General features: G+C 36.2%; 1 protein-coding gene across 4 annotated transcripts in view; it reads left to right on the top strand.

The window, feature by feature from the left end:
• CRPPA (CDP-L-ribitol pyrophosphorylase A) overlaps positions 1-21579 on the top strand; it is a 106994-nt gene that overhangs the window by 21221 nt on the left and 64194 nt on the right. For all 4 annotated transcript variants that reach the window (XM_030971170.1, XM_030971169.1, XM_030971172.1 and 1 more), the window contains exons 3-4: positions 3470-3619; positions 17884-17988. In XM_030971170.1, coding sequence (XP_030827030.1) covers positions 3470-3619; positions 17884-17988 — 255 coding nt within the window. The remainder of the gene's footprint in view (positions 1-3469; positions 3620-17883; positions 17989-21579) is intronic.

Raw genomic sequence — 21579 nt, 5'->3', positions numbered from 1 at the left:
ACCTGTATATAAGACAAAACTCACAGCTCAATTCTTTTGATTTCCCATGCCAAATGTTATGCCTAGACCATGAATGAAGATGCAATAAGCCAGTTTTGGAAGCAGAAGCATGAGTGGTGAGGTCTGTGTAAGCCAGCATGGGTTTGGCAGCTCTGTTGGCTTATACCAGCTCAGGGATGTTGCCAGCAGTACTGCAGATGCAAAGTTTCCTGTGTTTGGGACTCAGCTCTCTTGTGCCTTATGAAAACAGTGCAGGGCCACAGGCCAGTGTTTTCGCTTGCTTGGTCCCAATTTCACACAGTCTGAAAGTGGCCTTAGGAATTAATGTAATTTATGTGTCAGTGAGGTGGCAAATGCAGCCCTGTGGTGGGTCACATCATCTGGTTGAGAGACCTCGTGTGTGTTTGTGAATCAGAGAAAGGTCCTGTGGAAAGCGAGCCAGTAGTGAACAAGACAGAATCAGTTTCTGTATCTTGTCTCTGGATTTTAAGGTTTTGACTCAGTGCTGCAACTTACTAAGTATGCTCAAGCTCAGCTTCTGGGGTTTTGGACTGCAGTTCCTTATCATCTGAAGCTTTTCTGAGCAGTTGAAACTTCTTGGCTTTGCTAAGTACCAGAGCTCTCCATTCTGCTTTCAGTCACGGACTGAGTTGTCCTTTTCTGGAGTAAAAATTAGGGCTTTCTTTTTAAATCAAATGACTACTTATTATCCTCTTTCTGCATACACAGAATTTCTCTCCTTTGCATGATCAGAAGTCAGCCATGAATCTTATTCTTTGTATTAAATTTCATGTTTTCAATCAGTGTCAGGTATAGTCGGAGTGGACCTGCTGCAGGGGGAAAAACTCACCCTGCTGCGCTGGACTCAGTTATGGGGTATTGTAAAATAAAACTCTAGTTGTTTAAAAAATGCACTTGTTAAATGTTAAGTGCCGTGAAGCTTTCAATTACTTGAGAAGTTAATTGCAGAGTTTTAAAAAAATATTGCATTTGGATTTAGTAGAAATTAGGTCATTCTGAATTGTTTGGAAGAGCTAGGCCTCAGCAGAGCAGGAGTTGTGGTTCAGTATTGTCACAAAGATACCAATACAGATATTCATAATTTTTTATTGTGCAATAAACCAGATGGCAAGAAAACAATGTGTTTCAGAGTTCTTTTAAGAACATAATTCGGAGTATTCAATTTTATTTAGAATTGCAGTTTGGTTTTTGTTCCTCAGAGTGCATGTTTCACTTGTGAGATTTGATTACGCAAGTCACATTGTATTCTTGCAGCCTGTTTTATGCTGAAAATGTAACATGACAGGATTGTTAAAAACTGTAATAAAATATTGGATCAGCCTAAGGAACCCCCTTTTGCTAAATGGCTTTCTAGAATGGTAACTGTTCCAGAAAAAAAAAATTCAAATATATAGCTAATTACAGAAAAACTGTGGGTAGCATGCGGCTCTCTCTCTTTTCCCATGACCTTCTAATTTTATAATTTTATGTGTATGTGTGTATGACCAATTAAAATATGACAGCAGAGCAAAATAACATAGTCCAAATGCCCAGCAGCTGGGATATAGATGTAATAATCCATGTCCTTGAATCATAGGAAATAGAGAGGGGACAAGTTGCAGATAATTTAGTCTCTACTTCTGCTATGCACAGCTTTTGCTCTAAGTACATCTGTTAAATTTACACCTCATTTAATACACTGACATATTACTAAAATTATAGTGGTGTTTAGTTTTCTCAGTTGCCTTTTCTATTAGAGAAATAAAATTCATCCTGGCTAGGACAGAAAGGTGGCCTAGATGACTTCTTGAGATTCTTTACAGACAGTTCTAATGTGATTGCCTGCTTTTTACTGACCTTTCTGTACCACATTTTGTCTTTGGATGATAGTGTTTTGCTCTGTGTAGCTTTTGTATTGGTATCTCTTTCCATGTATTAGAAAGGAAAAGTGCTTTTCAGATTTTGAGAAAGTAGTTCAGATATTTCTCTTCTCACATCTATCTTTTGAATCTTGACTCTTCCTTCACCCTGCCCTGGTTGATTATGCATATCAGAACTCTTTGGGCATGAGAAATTGGTTCACATCTCTGTATTAATTCTGTAAAAAAATGAACTGAGAAACTGTAGTGTGGAGCTCATAAAGTGCTCAACATGCTAACTGCATTTGCCTTTGTTTTATTGTTTAGAAGTGTAAAAGGGGGAGGGAAGAGGACTTGTTCTTTCTCTTCTGAGATTGCAAAACCTTTTTTGTCTTCTTCTGCCATTTTATGATTATCTGAGGTCAGAAATCTTCTAAGAATGGACAAGACTTGTGTTAGGGTAGGATTTGCCAACAATGGTAAGTAAAATTGGTCATTTGTAATAAGGGACCTATATTTTTCTGTGTCAAAATTCACTAAACCTCAGAAAATCTGTGTCTGCAGTAAAAGTGTCAGAATTCACCCCTGGGAATGATTTTCTAGGTATACTGTTTTAAGATGTTGGGTAATTCCACATATTTTGAAACAGCATCAATTATTCTTTTTTTATTCGTCTTAAAAATTCATAATAAGCAGTATAGTGTGAAGATGCAGTTCTCAGTGGTTAGCATTGATGGAGAACATGCTTTTTTGCCCCGTGACTTGGTAAGCCATTGCATTCTTCATTATTTTATGGACCACTCTCGTCCCAAGTGTCTTAAGCTACATCCAAAGCACGTGAGCATTTGATAAGTTACAGATGAAGTGTGGGTAACTTTCTGCTATCAAAATGCCCAAAGCCACGTAGAAGAGTTCTGTTTCAGAGATGCTACAGATCTTTAATACTATATATTGATGAAAAAATCAAAGGTATATGTTTAACTGGTTTCAAACCTAAGCCAACTTAAATATAAGCATTTAAATATCTGTTCTGCAGCACTGTGCTGCTGGATGTTGAGTACTTGCAGATATATCTGCTGTGTTCCCTCTGATTTCACTGGTAGGTGTGATTACTCAGTATTTCACAGGGTTCAGCACAGAGGAACAAGCTCAATTTCTGAAACTTTTCTTGCAGCTTAGTTCTGATCAATTCAGATCTGTTTAGATCAAGTTGAGATCTGTGAAAGCAGTAGGTGTTGTGGATTGTCAAGACTTCTCAGCTGTGTCTGCTGCTGATTGCTCTCTGAATAGGCCTAGACCTGTCTTTAAAGAAACTGCCTACAGTGTATAGAGAAGAAAGTCTGAAGAATGAACATCTTAGATGTTTATGAAGGGCTTATGATTTCTTTCTTTTTTTGCTAAATTGTCCCTTGAAGTGTTCTTATACAGTCTTCTATTGCTACATTAATCTTGAAAGTCTCAGACAGACTAAGCAGCATGACTTAGAGATTATGACAAATAGAAACGATAAAGAAGGAAAAAACCCAATTTTCAAGCATTTTTGACTAAAGCTTTGTGGTATAAATGAACATTGATAACATTTAGGTCTCTCATTGTGTTTTGTTCCACAGGCAGCAGGAGCAATTCGTCCTTTAGTTTCTACTGTTATTGCCTCTGCTGCTGATGGCTGCTTGGACCACTCACTGGAACGTGCCAGGTACAGAGCAAGTGAAATGCCTCAGGCTTTCTTGTTTGATATAATCTATGAAGCATACCAACAGGTAAGATATTAAGGCTTTCTAAGACCTTTTTTGCATTTACTCTAGTTAAAAAAAGAAAAAGGTAACTTTATTTCTCTTCTTTTGAGAATAGAGCTTCAGAATCTATTTCAGATTACATCAAAGTGTATGCCTATTCTGAGTCTTTTAAAAATGCCTTATGTCATGGGTTGACAGGAGAAACCAGGACACCTTATCATTCTAATTTATTCAAATTTTTGATTAGTTAACTTTTAAAAACAAGAGGGGATGATAGGTCTAAATGGCTGGAAAGACACTACTGTGCATTAAATAAATTACTTAAATGAGTGGTTTTATATGTTTCAAGTTAGGTGTCTGTATAAAGTGTTGTTAACTGAGAGTATCAAAGGGTTTTGGATGCATAGTGTAATAATGACATTTTATAGTAATTTAGTGGGATATAGGCTGTTCTGAAATACTGAGATAATATAACTTCCTACATCTAGGTAAATGTTTATTCTGTTTCTTGTTGCATGTGTATTATGCATACTTTGATTAGTGGCTAAAAATAATGTTTACTTGTCTCTGGTGTAACTTTTTTATTTTTTCCTAATATATTACTTTGAAATTAACTTTATTCAGGAAAATTAAAGTTGTGGGTAATGTATTAAACCCTGACTCTTTTGCCTTAATTTGCCCTGAAGACTGCTTTCATTTGCCCCACCCTGCATTCACAGTTTACTGGACACATTCCAGCCTTTCGTCTCAGCACTGCTTCCTTTTCATTCATCACCTTGTGGAAATTGCCTGTCCAGGTATCTTGCAGACTGACTGGAAGCAGAGCATTTCTTCATTTGTCACTTGGAAGCAATTATTTTTCATGTTCATGCTGACAGTCATGCTTCCCATCAGTCTTTCAATTCTAAACAAGCCCGAGTTTCTGATACTCACTTTCAGAGAGTACAAAGCTTAGAAGTCACTAACAACAGAAAAATGTGAGGATAGGCAATGAAGAAGCTGTTACTTAATTGTTCAGTAATTGTTTTCCTTAGAAATGTTGGCACAAATTCTATGTCATACCCTTCATGCTTGATACTTGAAGATATTAAATGCTGAAGATGAAGGACTATCTAAAATCAAGAGCTACTCAAGTGATTGGACTGGCTTCAACTTTTTTGCTTCTGACAGGAGGCAGGGGGTTCTTCTTAGTATATGACATACAGCTGACACTTCTGAGATTCTACCTTGAATGTAGTGGGTATACTCATAAGAAATGTATCCTCTATGTGCATAAGAACACATCTCAAGAGACCACTGCTACTGTTGGTTATACAACCCTGTTTGATGTGTGTATCTTTTGGCAAATTCCATGTTTATGTGCTGTTTCTTGCAACCGTCTTCCCCCCCAACCCCCAAACAACCCATGTTTGTTTTTCTACCATGTTTGTTTATAATTTGCAAATACGGTAGAGCTGGCAAATACATAAAAAGCTCTTGTCCTAAATGGCTCACTCAAAAGACAACTATATTTGCAGTTCCTATGCTCCTCTGAATAAAGTGTTTTTCTCACATATGCATTCCATCAGTCTTCTTTTTTGTATCCCTGCTCTTTCAAGAACAAGCCACCAAAGTTGTTAGAAGCAACCAAGGCTATGGTTTCTTGTCCCCAGTTTCCTTTGCTTTGGCTAAATTCTGGTCATTTTAATGCTCTGTGCCTGGACCCTTGGGAAGTATAACACTTTGCTAAAATCTCTCAACTCATATTGTTTCCTAATAATTTATGTTTCAATGGTGTCTAGCTGTCCAAGTCAAGGATTAAGACCCTATTGTTCTGGGAACTGTACAAACAAATAAAAAAGACAGATAATCGTTGTCCTGAAAAACCTAGTCAAGCTACTGTAGGATAGATTTTTGTAGGAATGGATGCAGCTTATGATGCTTTCTAAATATTAACATATCCATAATCAATTCCCATAGCCTGGTGAAGGTAAGTACCATTGTACTGATGAACGAAGAAGAGAAAATAATTTTGTTACTCATGTTGCAAGTCATTCACAAAGCTGGGAATGGAATTCCTTTTGGCTGACTCTGCCTGGGATCATGATCCCATGCCTGTGTATTTTATACAGTTGTGACCTTTATGCAGCAACAGTGTGGGGAAAAACAACAGTCAAACATGCATTCCTTGGAAAGAAACTGTCCATTTGAATTAGTGCTTTGAGTAGCATAGGTTTTTCAGTTGCACAGTGGGTAATGTGGAATACTGCTTTCAAACTCCATCTCTATTTAAGTGCACTGTCAGATGTGAGTAGGTAGGTTCAGAGTGTTGACTTCCAGATGTGTTTGTAAATGTAAGATCTCTGAATATATTTACCACAAAGTTGTGAAATTCAGTTAAAGGTCAGTTACCTGACCCTCACTGGTTTGCTATCTGCAGTTTTTTGGCTCCTCTTCTCTGATAGCAATCTAGGAAGAGCAGTCTAGAGGTGCTTCTCCTTTTACAGCTGTTTTAAGTTTATCTAGAACTAGAACAGAGTAAGGTATTAACACAATATATGGAAAAATATATTTGTATGATCTTTACCAAATTAAGTAATTTTCTTAGAAAACGTTTTCCATTTCTAGCTCAAATAAAAAAAGGATAGTAGTGACTTGGGGAAAAATACATGCCCTGTTGAATCTCCTCTAATTAGTTTTATGTACAAATATCAAAAGATTGATTTACAATAGTATCTTAAAATATATATGTACTACAGGGAATCCCCTTCACATTTGGCACCAAAAATCCAGGACAGATTTTGAGGAATTCAGCCAGGTTGTTCACCTGCATTTCATTGTGATGCTTTTAGTTTAGTTTTCGGTCTTACATCTTCCCTGTTGCCTAAAAGAAGTATTCCAAACAGATCTTTGTTCAGATATATATTACTTTCTGGTTTAACTGTTATGATGTCAAGACATCTGACTTCGTAACTATTAACTTTCAAATTTATAAGCTTTATAAAATTTATAAAATTTACAAATTTTATTTGTACAATGGGTATCTGCCTCAGGGTGGACAAGTGACCAATGCTAACAACTGCAAGGGGAGAAAGAACTGTATTTATAGTGTGTGTGGGTCTTGCAGGTGGGAAGCTTTATGTTAGCCAGGGATTTTCCTTGGGATTTTACCTAAAAGGATGTATAAATTTGTTAAGGGAATAAATGTGGTGTTGCATCACTACTCTTAGTTCTGCTATGTCCTAATTTGTGAGTTCTCTTTTCCTGCACAATGTAATGAACCACAGTAAATGGACAAATTAAAAAAATTTAAAATCAAAAATGCAAATCTCTAATAACTAGTAAAACATCTGAAAAAGTTGTAAAAATGGCAGAATCTATGATTTACTTCAGTTCTGAACTATCTGGGGCAAAATCAGCCAATTGAACTTTTTAAAAATAGTTTTTATTTTATTATGTTAATAACAAATTCCTAATCTTTAAAAATACCTGTTTCTTTTCTATTTTTATTAATCCCAAGGAAAATCAGGAAAGTTTAAGTGTTAATTGAAAAATCCCTCCTTTACAAAGATAGCAAATAAGGGATAGATTCCTTAGACCAGACTTGTTCATTTTTGCTTAAGGTAGTTTCATGTTTCTGTTCCACTTCTTAATTTAAATAGGAACAAATGTGGAGTATGATCCTGCAAGCCTGGGAGGAGGTGGGTGGGGGAAAGACTTCACTTACCAGAAGTCAAGTGTTCCCTGGAGCAGTACCTTTTAAAAGAATTAGAGTATCAGGAAGTCAGGTAGACTACCATTTTCCTTTAATCAGAGTAGGCTGAGACTGATTTTTGTAATACTTGTTTTTGACATATTGTGAAATGCACAAGGATCTCAAAGGTTTTTTTGGTCTTTAACACAAAGCATCTTGTTGTGTCATGTAATGTGTTACATACAAAGTAACACACCCACAGTACATAAGGGCTGAAATACTCAAAGCCTTGAACACTTGAAATGTATCTGCTAAAGAAAGAAAGGTAACAGGAACATTTAAAAAGCATTACGCTTTCATGATCTGGAAGAAAAATAGCCAAAAATGGAAGTGGAAGAGGAGTGGGGTAGGTGGGAGATTCTGACCACTTTTATGTCAGATATGCAAACAAACAGCCCTGCTAAGATGACGCAATGTTTAAGGAGTTGTCAGCAATGAATGTGGGGAATACCAGAGAGTTGCTCACCAGTGCCACCAGTCCAGGGAAGCCAAGAACCTTGTGAGAGGGAATAACTACCAACAGCTGAAAAAAGAGCAGGATATGTTAGAATGCTATTCTGCAGGAATCCTTCATATGTGAGTGGTATGGCAAAGTCTGATCACTAATTCAAAATTAAGGGTTAGCTTTTTAAGAATCTTATAAAAAAATACACATTTTTGTTCTGCTAATCATTAATACATTATCTTACAATTTTCCTCAAGATCTGCTATACCTGTGGAAATTTATTGTAAGAATTACTTTCGGGGGAGGGTGGGGTGTTTGTATTACATATATAGTTAGTTTAATCATCTGTCGATAGTAGACCTTTTGCAGAGCATGGAAGTTTATATTTAGCTAATCAGAACAATGAAGCTGAAGTGAAAAAAAAATAGGAACAGGAAGCAGGAATACTCATTGAAGGGGAATGAGCTTCAACATGTTTAGAGACATTTCTCTGATTCATGTCTGTAACCTCCTTGCAGATATCCACACAGATCAGTGTGATCTTAGGCATTCTATGCAATCTGTGTAGAAAATATGTAGAGATTAGTACTTTTTGAGGCTACACTGATTTAGTGTATCTGTTCATAGCCAACATTAACCATTCTTTGAATATTAAGCAATTACATTTATTTATGGGCCATTACAACATCTGCCTGCATAGGAGAGAATGGCTATATATAAACATAGTAATGAAAAGATACAAAACAATAGTGTGTCAGAGAGAATCATTCACATACTTTGATGCTGAATTCTGGGAGGCAGATGTTCTTCCACTCCCCAAAAAAATCATTGCAAGATGTTCTTGGATTGGGTGGAGATGGGGAAAAGAGGTAGTCTGCGAACTGTCCAACCTGGTCATTAGTGGAAGAAAAGGAAATCCTAAAATGGTTCTCCTAACAAACCCCTAGAAATGTTCAGGGAAGACCTTGCCAGACTAAGAAAGGAAGTTGGCTGTTGTTTGGGCCATTGTAAAAGTATTTGCTCAAAGTATTGTCTTTTCTGTATGTAAATAATAGGGAGTGTATTCCATGTGGATTTTGTAAACTTCTAAAGTACTTTTTGAAAAGGCACAACATTACTGGCATTCTTTTTCAAACATGTGTGAAGCATTTTAATATTCTCTGTAGCAGGGAAGTGGAGTCAGCTGTAGCAGTTTAGCAATATTTTGGCATAGGTCAGGCAAAGTCCTTCGAGGCAAAATGTCTAGACTGATTTGGGGATTTTCCTGTGGCTTCATTCTTTGTTAAAAACATCAATGTCTGTCAAATTATTATTGTCAGGAGCAAGAAGCGATTAGATGAACGGTAGTAGACAAATTGTTGACTAAAACCTTGGCAACTTTGGGAGAAAGGGTCAGATTCAGAAAAAGGACTGAAGGATCAAGATATAAGTGAGACAAAATTTGGGCATTTAATTCAAGTGCTGGAATCATGAAAAAACCACTGCTCATCTGTTTGCCAAGACTAATGATATCTGAATCTTCAAGGCACCTCAACTTTTATTTTTTGAAACTTTGTGTATATCAAGGCATATAAGTTGTCACCAAGATTTACCAACTTAATATTTTATCTCCTGTAAGCATTCAGTTGGGGATCATTTTTTGTCTGATTCTCTTCCATCCTGAGTTAGTGGTATGGGTCAGAGCTGTTCATTTTTGTAGTGTAAAAGCTCTGAAAAAGAGATCACCATTGTTTGAAACATATGACAAATAGTGCACAGAATATATGTTTTATTGTAAGTTGTACTGTGTTGTTTCTTGGCCTTTGTCTTTTTTAAAAAAGCATCAGGAATCTTTTATTAAGTGTATTGTGTTGTAAGGATGATAATTTATATTCAAAATTCATTCTTATTCAAATGGATTTTGCAGTTTCTGTATGCTGTGTGTGTGTGTAGGTCCACTTACTTTTCCACATCCCGAGGCTTTGGTCACCCACTTTACTTTTGTAGTTTATAGTTATGTGTTCAGGTCTTATAAATACATGCCATGTAACACCATTATTGTATTTGTCCTAATTCTGCATTCTGGTTTGTGTCTATAGGTATTCTTCCTTCTCATTAAAGGTATTCTGAAGTACTGAATCAAGAAGTGGTTTGTAAATTAGGCAAGAGCTGGCTAGACTAGTAGTAATCTTGTAGTATGATTTGTATGAAGGCAGTACTACAAACCAATGTTCTTCTTTGAATGGAGTCTTAAAGGCGGCATTCTTCCATCTGTCTGTATAACAGGTAATTACAGTTTTAGTGTAACTGCCTACTTGGTTGGTCCAAGTAAGCTGGATACTCAACTGAACAGTTTTTTGAAATTCCTAGCCCTGGTTTTAATTATAGGTGTACTACTTGTATGAAGATGGCAAATATCTGTGACTTTTCCAATGTACAATCTAAGCATATGAAGTAATCTAACAAAATGAGGCCTTTCTGATTTTTCATAGGTCATTAGGATTTTAGATATAATGGTTTGACAAGGAAATCTGTGTACTACAAAATGTTAGAAGATAATCTATTTCTTCTTACATAAGAAATTTCACATTATCAACAGCACCCTTTCATTGTTGTGGTCCATTTCAGCTTTGATTTTATGACTTGTTTTAGTCACATTTAAAACAACCTGTTTATTTGGAACTTCAGTAGTGTCGGAGACATCTTTTGTGAAAAATCTTCTTTTAAGATTTTTCCTGCTGAAGCTGAGAAGTTCAGCAACAAGATATAAACAATAGGTTATCTGCTGCTGTGGAATGCAACAAGTCCATCTGGATTGGCCCAGTTTAGATGTTTATAGTTGATAGCCAATCCAGGGACGGAACTCTCTCAGACAGGGTCGGAGAGAGTTGCCTTGTTATCATTCTTTACTTTTCTATTCTTAGCTTAGCAGCAGCTTCTGAAAAGCTCTCCTGCTTTTTCTTTTTAGTATAGTGATAGCATATGCATATATCATAAAATAATAAATCAAGCCTTCTGATAATAGAGTTAACCATCTCGTCTCTTCCTTCACCCAAGAACCCTTGTGACAGCTGTCACACAGTAGAACCTGAGTTCTGTTCCATTTAATGCATACTGAAAGCTGGTAATTTTTTTCTTGTTTTGATGCAAAATTGCTATGGCGCTAATTTTTTAATAAGGCAGTTTTGCAGAGGTTCTGCCTTTCTCCATTCATTGTCAGGCTGATGCATGCAGACTGTTGTTCAACTACAGTGCTGTCAACCTCACCTAAATGAGTATCTTAATTTTTATATTCTGCAGGTTGTAACACTGAGATATTTTCCAAAGAGATGTGCTATGCCATCTAGCATCTTTTTAACCTGACAACTTTACCCTGAGGAGCAGGGAGGAATAAATAATTTTTCCTATCCTTAAAGCCTACCCAATTCTAAAGAATACTTTTCAGGGTAAATATGCTAAAAGAAATTTTGTTAGTAATGCTTTCTTTTATTCAAAAAGTGAAGCTAGATTGGTGGTCTGGAGAAAACTATGCTAGTTTAGATAGCTCTGTACTTGATTAGTTCTTTGGCACAATGGTAGAGCCAGGATATTGTCTGAATCCCCACCTTGCCGTAATTAAATTCTACCACAAGAATGTTTGGAGAGATTCTAATGCCTTGCACAAGAAAAAAAAAAGGGTTTTTGCTAATGGGATAATTACTTCCATTTTATGTCACTCCTCATCCTGTAGGATCTCAAAGAACTTTGCAAATTCACATATTAGCTCTTGGAACTGTTTGCTGCAGTGGTGCAAAGCTTCCACTCTGTGGGTGAAATTTGGCATCTCTGTGGCAGTGAAAAGACATTTTGTCTTCAGATATAATTTGGAAGGTGTATGTTAAGAAGACAGAATGCAAATATTCAAGTTGGAAGTTAGATTGGATTATGAGAATACTGTTGTGTTACTGGCTTTACCCTGGTAAGTGTCCTGTATCCATGAGAATCACCTGTTTGGCACAGGCTCAGAAAATGCTGAATACTGAGTGAGGATCCTGGTACCCTGTATATGGGAGACCACCCACCTAAATTGTCATCTGCTGCTTGTTCTGAGAGTAACAGAGAAGATAAGGTAGTGAAGCTAGAGGTTTTAATATCTTGTTATTGACAATTTGGTATATTGAAAGGCAAGGAAAAGGACCATTTATGATCTTGCATAATTCAAGAGGTGATTTTTCTGAAGTAAATTGTTCCAAGAACAATCTTATCTGTTAAAAAAATTTAAAATTTAAAAATGCATTTTAGCTTGGCCTGAATTTGGCTCACCTTTGCTTCCAACCTTGATTAAATTATCTGTTGGTTTCTTAATTTTATAATGTGATGTATTTAGAAATCTCTTTATTAGGAGAATGTGAACAATTACATCTTCAAATATTCTTAGAATTACCTAAATAATCTGTATTTTCTACATGAGGGCAAGACTTCTCTTGTCTTTGTCTTGTCCAAATAATTCTTTCCCAAGTATTTTTCCAATTTGCAAGATAATTTAAAAGGTGTAAACAATGAGTCTGAACACAGTGTTTTGACTACTACTCTTGTCACATAGATTATTGCCATTTTCTTATTTCTTCATGTTGTAACTAAAATATGGGTGTATATATTTAGTGTACTTGGAAGCAGCATGAATACCAAAATATTGCAATGAGCAATCAGGAAGTGTTCAGGGGTTTAATGGCCGATTGCCAGGAAATCATGGCATGCACGGAGAAGGCACTTGAAGTTACTGCACTGAAAGATTTTGGGATATAGATCTAGATCTGTATAAAAAAATCATGCATCATTCTGTTAGGGGGTAAATTGCTGTATCTTTGTTCTCCTCACTACTAGTGCATCTGGATGTTTGTCACAACAGTTTTAATAATTAACTACAGTAAAAATAGTTTCAGAGATGAGATAATCTGGTTTATGTTGATCTCAATGTTTCCTCATTCATGTTTCCTCCTTCTGTTTGCTGCTTCTGCTGTCTCTCATTTAGCTGTGGCATATTGATGTAGGCTGAGTACTTTCTGCAAATCCACTGTTGGATTCAGCAATTTTTGGTTTCAATGGTAATGAGCATGGCAAAAAAATCTTTATAAAATATATAAATAGGCCAATTCAGGTTCAGTGACAGTTTGTGTCTACTTCTTTTCTTAACTCAGTAAAATGTTCCTGATGGTGAGTGTTCATGATGTATTCTGGCATTTCAGCTGTGGAAACTTGATTTGCCAGGATCTGGAGAAATCCTAAAGCTCTCCTATTGTTGATTAGTTATGCATTTTAAGGGCAACTGTTCTGATATTGTTACTGAATGGATTTACATGGGAGAATAAAATGGATACACTGCTGACAGTGGAAAAAGTGCTAAAGATTACACAGTCAAGGATTAGGGAAGTGAAAATGCTGTCTCTACACAGGCTTTAAAGATACCTGTGTAAAGGAGCATATCTGAAAATTTTCTTACAGTTCGTGCATAAAAGTATATTGTTTTGTGTCATTATAAACTGAGGAATTATGAAAATATAAGAAAATAACAGTCCCATACTGAACCTTTTCTTAATCTGTGCCGGTTCTGTTGTATGGCTGCCAGTTCCCTTATAACGATACAGTAAATTAGTGTTCAAAGTATTGTATCAGGAGCATGTAAGTATATGGATTATTAGCAAATACCAGGGAGACACAGGCTGCATAGCTGCTCTTTTCTCTAATCTCTTATTCTATGTTTACACCTTGCATTTTAGGAAGTAGTAGTATTTTTCAAAATGTTTTCAAACAAATTTGGGGGGAAGAGGAAAAAGACCTTGTGTAATGCTAAAATATGTATCTCATTCCACTCGTAGCACTTTATTCAAACATCCACTCTTGGAAAACAAACAAAAAAAACTACCCACAAAAAAATGTCTCCAAAACTACCTATTAGAATGCCTTTGAATATTCAACAGTACAAAAGCATTTTTAAGTAACATATTACCTTCTGTGTCATTTAAAGAACTAAACTATTATATTTTCTTTCTTTTGTGGATATGTTTTGTGCCAATATTTCCAGCTATTTCCATCATTTCAAATCTGTGGTCTGAAACTTAAACTATGTCTATTGTTTCACAAAGCTATGTGTGCATGTCAAGTTCAGTTAACTGTACACTGTCAAACTTATGTTAAAAAGGCTTTCAGTAATAAAGGGACTTTAGAAAGAGTAAGAGTTTTAAACAGATTTTTGTACTGTTAGTTGAATCTAGATGTACACTGAATTACATACAGAAGACTTAGAATGAGAATGGTTGTGCACCTGGGTCAGTAAGAATTTTCTTCACAAATGTTCTGGATTTCTTGTAGAATCATAGAATATCCTGAGTTGGAAGGGACCATAAGGATCACTGAATCCAACTCCTGGGCCTGCAGAGGGCATCCCCAGTAGTCCCACCACCGAAGAGCATTGTCAAAATGTTTTTTGAACTCTGCCAGGCTTGGTGCTGGATGCTCCTTGGGGAGCCTGCTCCTTCCTCTGGATGAAGAACCACTTCCTACTATCCAACCTAAAGCTGCACTGATACAGCTTCAGGCCATTCCCTTGGGTCTTGTCACTGATCAACACTCAGAAGGGATCAGTGCCTGCCCCTCTGCTTCCTCATATAAGGAAGTTGTAACTGCAATGAAATCTCCCTTCAGTCTCCTCTTCTCCAGGCTGAGCAGACCAAGTGACCTCAGGACCTCCTGATATGGCTTCCCCTCAAGGCCCCTCACCATCTTTGTTGCCCTCCTTTGGACATTTTTTCATAGTTTAGTGTCTTTTTTATATTGAGGTGCCCTAACACTGCCCCCAGCACTCGAGGTGAGGCCTCCCCCGTGCAGAGCAGAGCAGAGCGGGACAATCCCTGCCCTTGATTGGCTGGTGATGCTGTGCCTGATACAGGACTTTTTTATAGGTGTTCTCTAATAATGCTTAATTTTTTAACTGTATTTCTTAGGGCAGTATAGAAGCTTTTGAATTCTGCACTTTAAATATGGATTTAAAATTTCACATGTGAAGATCTGTAGCATGAGATGGTATATAAACAACTGGCCTTGTGCTGCTAATTCATTTCATTGTTCTCCTCTGACATCAGTGTATCAGACTTGGAGAACAGTACACTCTGACAATATGTTTAGGTTGAAACAATTACAGATAATTAGAGTAGTAAATGTCATGATATACAAGTGTTAGTGAAATATGTTTTTAATTATTACGTTTGTGTCATATTTCATCCCTTGAAGCAAGCAATACGCTCAAGATGCCTTAGCCCATTTGTGGATCTTCTGCACTCCCTACTAATTATCTGTGATTAATACTTTGCTTAAAAGTTGGAATTGCTTAGTTTTGTCTTAGTTGCATTAATTACCCATATATTTAAAAATGTTACATTTCAAGTAAATTCTTTCACCGCTGAATTTATTTCTGAAATTTTCTCTTCAATTCTGAACCAAAAATAAAAATACATGTTTTTTTTTAATCTGTATGTTGTTCACATTAGTGGAAATTTTTTTGTGTTCTACCAGAAAATTTTCCTTTAAAAAAAAAAAGAAAGAAGGAAATATTTTGGTAATGTATATTTGGAATTAAAAGTTACTGGGCCATTTCTGGTTTTACTGACACTTTATCTCTTTACTTCTTTACTTGAGAGATCACTGCATTTTTGTGTATTTTGGAGATAGAGTTTCCTATTCCTTTGTCTTCTTTATTGACCTTTTTTGTATCCCGTTTATTTAAATTTCTGCTTAATATAAAAATATTTGGAACCACTGTTCCAAAGTGTTTTTTGAAATCCTTTGCTTTTTAAGTTACTCTATGTTCTTGTGTATATTTTGTTTTGTAACTCAAGCTAAAAAACTGTAAAGAGCAATAACATTTAAAGTACCTTTCTAAATTGGCTGGCAAAGTAAAATGTCAGAATTCACTGATTTAAATAATATAAAAGTGATAGTAATGTTTTTTTTCTAGGATGTCTGTGTGTATGAGTATTGCAATTCAGATGTGTAGTGCCAGTGAATTCCTTGAATTTCACTGATACATTATAAAACAAGAATAGAAACGAAAAGTTTTTTTCATCTGTTTTAATAAACTTCTTCAGGAAGTTAATAAAAAGAATGACAGGTTGTATTGCAGTACTCTCTTTTGGTTCTTTAATCCACTGAAATTTTTACATGCTTGACAATTTTGATTTCTCAAGTCCTGGAGGGGACTGGAAACTACTGAGCACAGTATCTTTGAAACATGAATTTGTAGACACGTGGTTAAATTTGACACGGTGGAATTGTTTGTAAAGGAAAGGTTATGTATTGCAGAGCTAATTGTTATTCTTTAAGGACTTCACTGGCATCTTGTTTGAGGTTGATTGAGGTGATAACAACCTAAGTGCATTAATAAAATGTTTCACAGAAGCTTTTACTGAAGACTCTTGAAGGAAATTTAAAGATTTGGGGCTTACTAGAGTAGATTATTTGTTAGAAGATATGAGACAAGGTCAAGTGCATGACCAGTTTTCATTGCAGTAAATCACCACTGGTGTTTAATGATGGTCTGTACTGAGACCTCTGCAGTTATTTTGTTCATAAACAATTTGAAACAGGTAGTGGATGTGTGCATTTTATTTTCTGCATAATAGTGATGAGGGCTAACTGAGAAGGTTTATAGAAGGATATTATTGTAAAATTCATAGGTAAGTGTAGATAAGTGGAGGGCAAAAAGGGTCGATCGAAGTTTTAAAGCAGTTTCCACACATAAAATGACTGAATAGATATTCATCTCTTTATCTGTGGAAAGATGTGAGAAGAGATGTGGTGGAATATTTTGAAGAGTTGAGAAGGTGGTTTTTCTGTCAGAATAACAGAGCATGTGATGAAAAGAGTGATGAATGAGATACTCCCTGCTGCAGTTGCTAAAAAACACTGCTATTCAAAAAATAATTGGGTAAATTTAGTTTTCCTGTAATTCACTGAGTGCTGTTAGGGCAGTTGCTTCTGGTTCAGTGTGTCCCTTGGGGACTTTTTATTATAGGGATTTCTGAAGCCAGAATAATAGCTTTATATGAGGCAAAGGGAGCATTCTGGGAAAGTAAGAACATATTAATGCCTTGTTCATTATTACTTATTGTTGACAATTCACTCTGAAATAGAGACTGGATAATGGGCTAGCCAGCCTGTGATCTTCTCAAATACCTCTTTTTTTAAAAATAAAAGATGTTATCTTAAGTTGTCCTTGTTACATGGACTACTAATTTAGCAATATGAAAATAGAGTAGAACTTTTTTATCCTAGGCTAATTCATCTTGAGGTAGTCCTGACTGATGAGCTCCCACTTCCTGCTTTTTCACCTATGTTTTGGCTCAGAATATTCTTCTCCCTACTCAGTTTTTCCTTAATGAGGTTCTTATAATCAGTATCAATAGGAAGCCAAACTGCTTGGGAAGGGTGTGTCAAGAGAATAATATCTTTTCTAGATGGTTAAAAGGTAGATAAACCTTTTTTGGTATGGTTAGGTGTTTTGTTTTGTTTTGTTTTGTTTTGTTTTTTTAAATCAGTAAGGCTCATGTAGCAGCATGGGACTGCTATTTTCTGTGCAGATAACTGGAGAAAAAGATAGAGGGAATCACATAAGGAATATGGAGGTTCTTAGTTACTACCATCCCTTTTTTGATGCTGCAATAACCAAAACAGCACTTGAAGAGTCACATTTCTGCATCTATTGAATTGTTCCTGTACTCTAAAGGTTTGTCACTGGAAGGTCAGTGGTGTCTATTAGTGAGGCCTTTTTCAACTTCAGCAAGAATTTTTTATAACTTCTCATTAATTTATTTAACGATGTAAAGGTTTAGCAAGGTACTTGCAACACCTAACTGGATAAATCTGTGCTTATGAAGTGTTTATTTACTTCTGTAGGACTTTGCTGAATAGCCACAATTTGGCATAAGCTTCTTGGAACAGTTTTATTTCTGATCCACGCTGAACCTGTGTGCCTAATACAGATGTATTACTGTGGATAGGACTGTTGAGATGTGGGGTTTCATTAATGAAAGAAAATGTGTTATTGCTTAGAAGATGTAAGACTAATTTAGTATATTTTTTCTTTTTTAATTACTACAGTGTACAGACTATGACCTGGATTATGGAACTGAATGTTTGCATCTGGCTCTGAAATACTGTAAAACAAATGCCAAACTTGTTGAAGGAACACCTGACCTCTGGAAGGTAAAGACAATAATAGTATCTAGTTATATATATATATGATTTAAAATTAATAAAATTTGCATATTACCATAAAAATTCAGATGTGTTTTCAATTGTAATTTGGGCTTTTATATTTCATTTTTCAGAATTGGTTTTGTCTCAGCTTTTTTAGAGCTCATTATTGTAGAGAAACTTGGGCAGGTGTTATTTGAGATAATCCATGAAGACAGCATTTTCCTGTAAATAGGAAAAACATCTAGGTATTTGAATGACCTGAGAATCTGTAAATCTGTAATCTCTAAAACGAAGAATTTTCTTTTATGATATGAGCTTTCTCATGCTATTTCTATATCTTTTGTCTATTTTCCTCCACCCTTCCTGTGAGGACATCACTTTTTTTTTTCTCATGGCAAGTACCTGGCTATCAACAATTTTATTTTTAGAGTGGCTCATTACATTCAGTAATGCTGTAATATTTAAGACCTCTTCAAAAAATCTTTTACATTTTTTAAGCATCATTTGCCTTGTCTGGTAATCTGGTAGGTTCCTGATGAATGACAAAGCAGCTGTGTGTACAGATGCCAAAGCATATGTCCCTTCTACTTCAAAGTATTGCATATCATTGATTTGGATGGTGGGACATTATTCATTTTTAGTAGCTGTTGCATCAAGCAGTTTTAAAGTTTTTTATATTTTATTTTATTTATTTTATTTTATTCATTACCACATTGAAGGATCTGGAAGCAGCTCAAATCACTGCATCTGTCTTTGACAGTGAATTTCCTCCAATGAAACATTATTTCTAATAGTATAACCATAAATCTTCAAATCTTTCATAAAAAAGAAAGGCAATTTCCTGAATCTGGAGTGCAAGTTGCTTGTGCAATTTGACAACAAAATTTACTTGTGCATTGGTTGCATACAGAACTTCTTTTGATATCTTGTTGGGGATATATACTCTTTCTGGAACAGCTTATGATCTGTTTTCCTATTTAGTCTTCTAGGGACAGATTATGTCATGTATATTTACACAGTTTTTTGGATGGTTTCATTGTCTGCATTGCAAAGCATGCTACTTATGTGAAGGGTAGCAAAATATATCACTAATGCTCATTTAACTCATTAGAGTGTTCATCTGGTTCTTTGTTAACTGTAGATATTACTGGGGTCCAGCAGATAAATATAGCTTAGAATGACAGAATAATTAAGTCTGAATGAAATAGATAGATAGATGTCATAGGGTCCAACACCTTGCTGAAAGTGGGACCAGGTTAGTTATATTAGGTAGTGCAGGGCCTTGTCCAGCTAAGTTTTGAATATCTCCAAGAAGGGAGATTTCACAGGCTCTCTGGGGAAGACAATTCTAAGGAGTATCACCTTGTATGGGGATTTTTTTCATAATATTTCATCAACATTTCCCTTAATCCCTCTTGCACTGGGAAAAGAAGAAAGGCCAACAGAAAGCCCTGCAAGAAAAGTCCAATATATTCTTCTCTTTGGCCATTAATTAACCCTTCCCCACCTTCTATCTTCTGTAATTTGGGCTGAACAAGCCAAGTTCTCTCACACCGTCTTAGCAGCCCTCTAGTGGCTTCCTCCTGTTCTCCTTTGTGTTATACTGGGGAGCCCAAAGCTAAAATCAGTACTCTGGAGTTTTCTCTGAAGGGCCAAATACAGGGGAATAATCCCTAAATTATCTGTAATAAGCACTATTTCTGTACTGATACAGCTCTGTTGAATTCCTTTTCTCCACTGCTCCCCACTGCTGACTCATGCTCACTCCAGAAGGTCCTTCTCTCTAAAGGTGTTTTCTGTATTTCAGCATCAGCATGGACTGCTGCTGCCCAGGGTAGTTCTGTCCCTGATGCAGGATTCTGTGTTTATGTTTGTTATAGACCACAAAGTTTCTCTCAGCTCCTTTCTCCAAGCTTTCAGCATCCTTCTAAGTTACTGTTGGACCCTTGAGCATATTGACTGGATACTTGTTGATTTGTTATCATCTACTAGTTTTCTGAGGGTATTTCTCCTTTCTCAGGTTGTTAATAAAGATATTTGTATTGTCCCAGTATCAGGCCCCAAGGAATAGCGCTAGTAACCAGTCCCCAGTTTCATCTGGACTTGAACTTGTGCACATCTCTGTTATGAAAGGGACTTGTTGAAGTGTCACTGTCACCTCCAACACTGTTTATGAAAAGTTAAACATCCTGATGCTGTAAACTTTATAGCATGTGGGATCCATTGCAGTAGCACTGGACTTTAAAGAGGGCTATAAACATTTGGAAAATGATAACATGTGGGAAGGGAAGTCCTCTCCCTATGCAGGAAAGAGCAGCAGAGACACTGTGTGATAAACTGACTGCAAACCATAAACCCCCATTTCCCATCCCCATGTGTCACTGGAGGGAAGGAGGTGGGGAAAATTGGGAGGAAAGTTGAGCCTGGGAAAAAGGGAGGAGTGATGTGAAGAAGTTTTAATATTTGGTTTTATTGCTCGTTATCCTACTCTGATTTGATTGGTAATAAATTAAACTAAATTAAACTAATTTCCCTGAGTTGAGCCTGGTTTGTATGATCTCTCCCTGCCAGTATCTTGACCCATGAGCCTTTTGTTATATTTTCTCTCCCCTATCCTCTTGAAGAGGGGAATGACAGAGCAGTTTTGGTGGGTACCTGGTATCCATCCAAGGTCAACCCAGCACAATCTCAGTGTTGACAGTGTTGTGCAGTGTGACAGTAGCAAGAGCACCCATTTATGTGCAGGCACTGTGCTGCAGGCAGTGCAGAGCAGTGAATATTTTACATAAACACGAAGAGGCTGGTGCCAGGCCATTGAAGTACCTTCTCGCATCCTGTGCCCTAATTTTGTAGCTAAAACTTGTTGATGTCTTCTGTGGCTTGTAAAGACATTAAAAATGGAAGGCATAAAAATGACAAGGTCTGTAAAATATTACATTGCTTCTGCAGGAAATACTCATTTCAGTTTAGGGCCTACAGAACAATACAGCTCCTTCTTGAATAGTACCTGGTGTTGGTCACTTATGTACCAAGGTGTTTGACAGGTGACCTAGAGCAGTACCATTAAAGAACAGTCATGCTCGGTCTGCAGTTTCATAAAATGCAGAAGACTACAATTTCCTCAAGTGGTACTTGCTTAAAAAATGTTTTGGAACTATTGTTGTTACTAATCAGCTCTCAGAAACATAATTTTCTTTCCTTAGCTGTCATAATACTGTAATTTGTAATATATTGTTATTATTTTCTGATAGGTTTTTAAAGCTGAGCTAAATGAAATTTCATATGTGAAGGACTGATATTCTCTCAATGGCTCCAGTCTTATATTTTCAACACAAGGCAAAGAGATGTTCCATCCAGATAAATAAGAACTGAAATAAGTAATCATTGTTCAGTTGAGATTTCAGAGGATGTATAGCAGAAGGACTGCAGTCAATTAATAGTTTGAGTGTTAAAAACCAGTTTCATCCTATGTGGACCTTGAATTTTTAAAGAGCAGATCAAATATTTGTAAAAATTCAGTTTATGCATGAGGTGCACAACCTACATAACATTAAATGACTCAAAGGTGTGGAAAAATGTGTGTGTTTATATATTATC

The sequence above is a fragment of the Camarhynchus parvulus genome, chromosome 2 (assembly GCF_901933205.1).
Source record: "Camarhynchus parvulus chromosome 2, STF_HiC, whole genome shotgun sequence".
Taxonomy (NCBI): Eukaryota; Metazoa; Chordata; class Aves; order Passeriformes; family Thraupidae; genus Camarhynchus; species Camarhynchus parvulus.
Note: the sequence above shows the minus strand (reverse complement) of the source record. Positions and strands in the feature narration are given on the sequence as shown.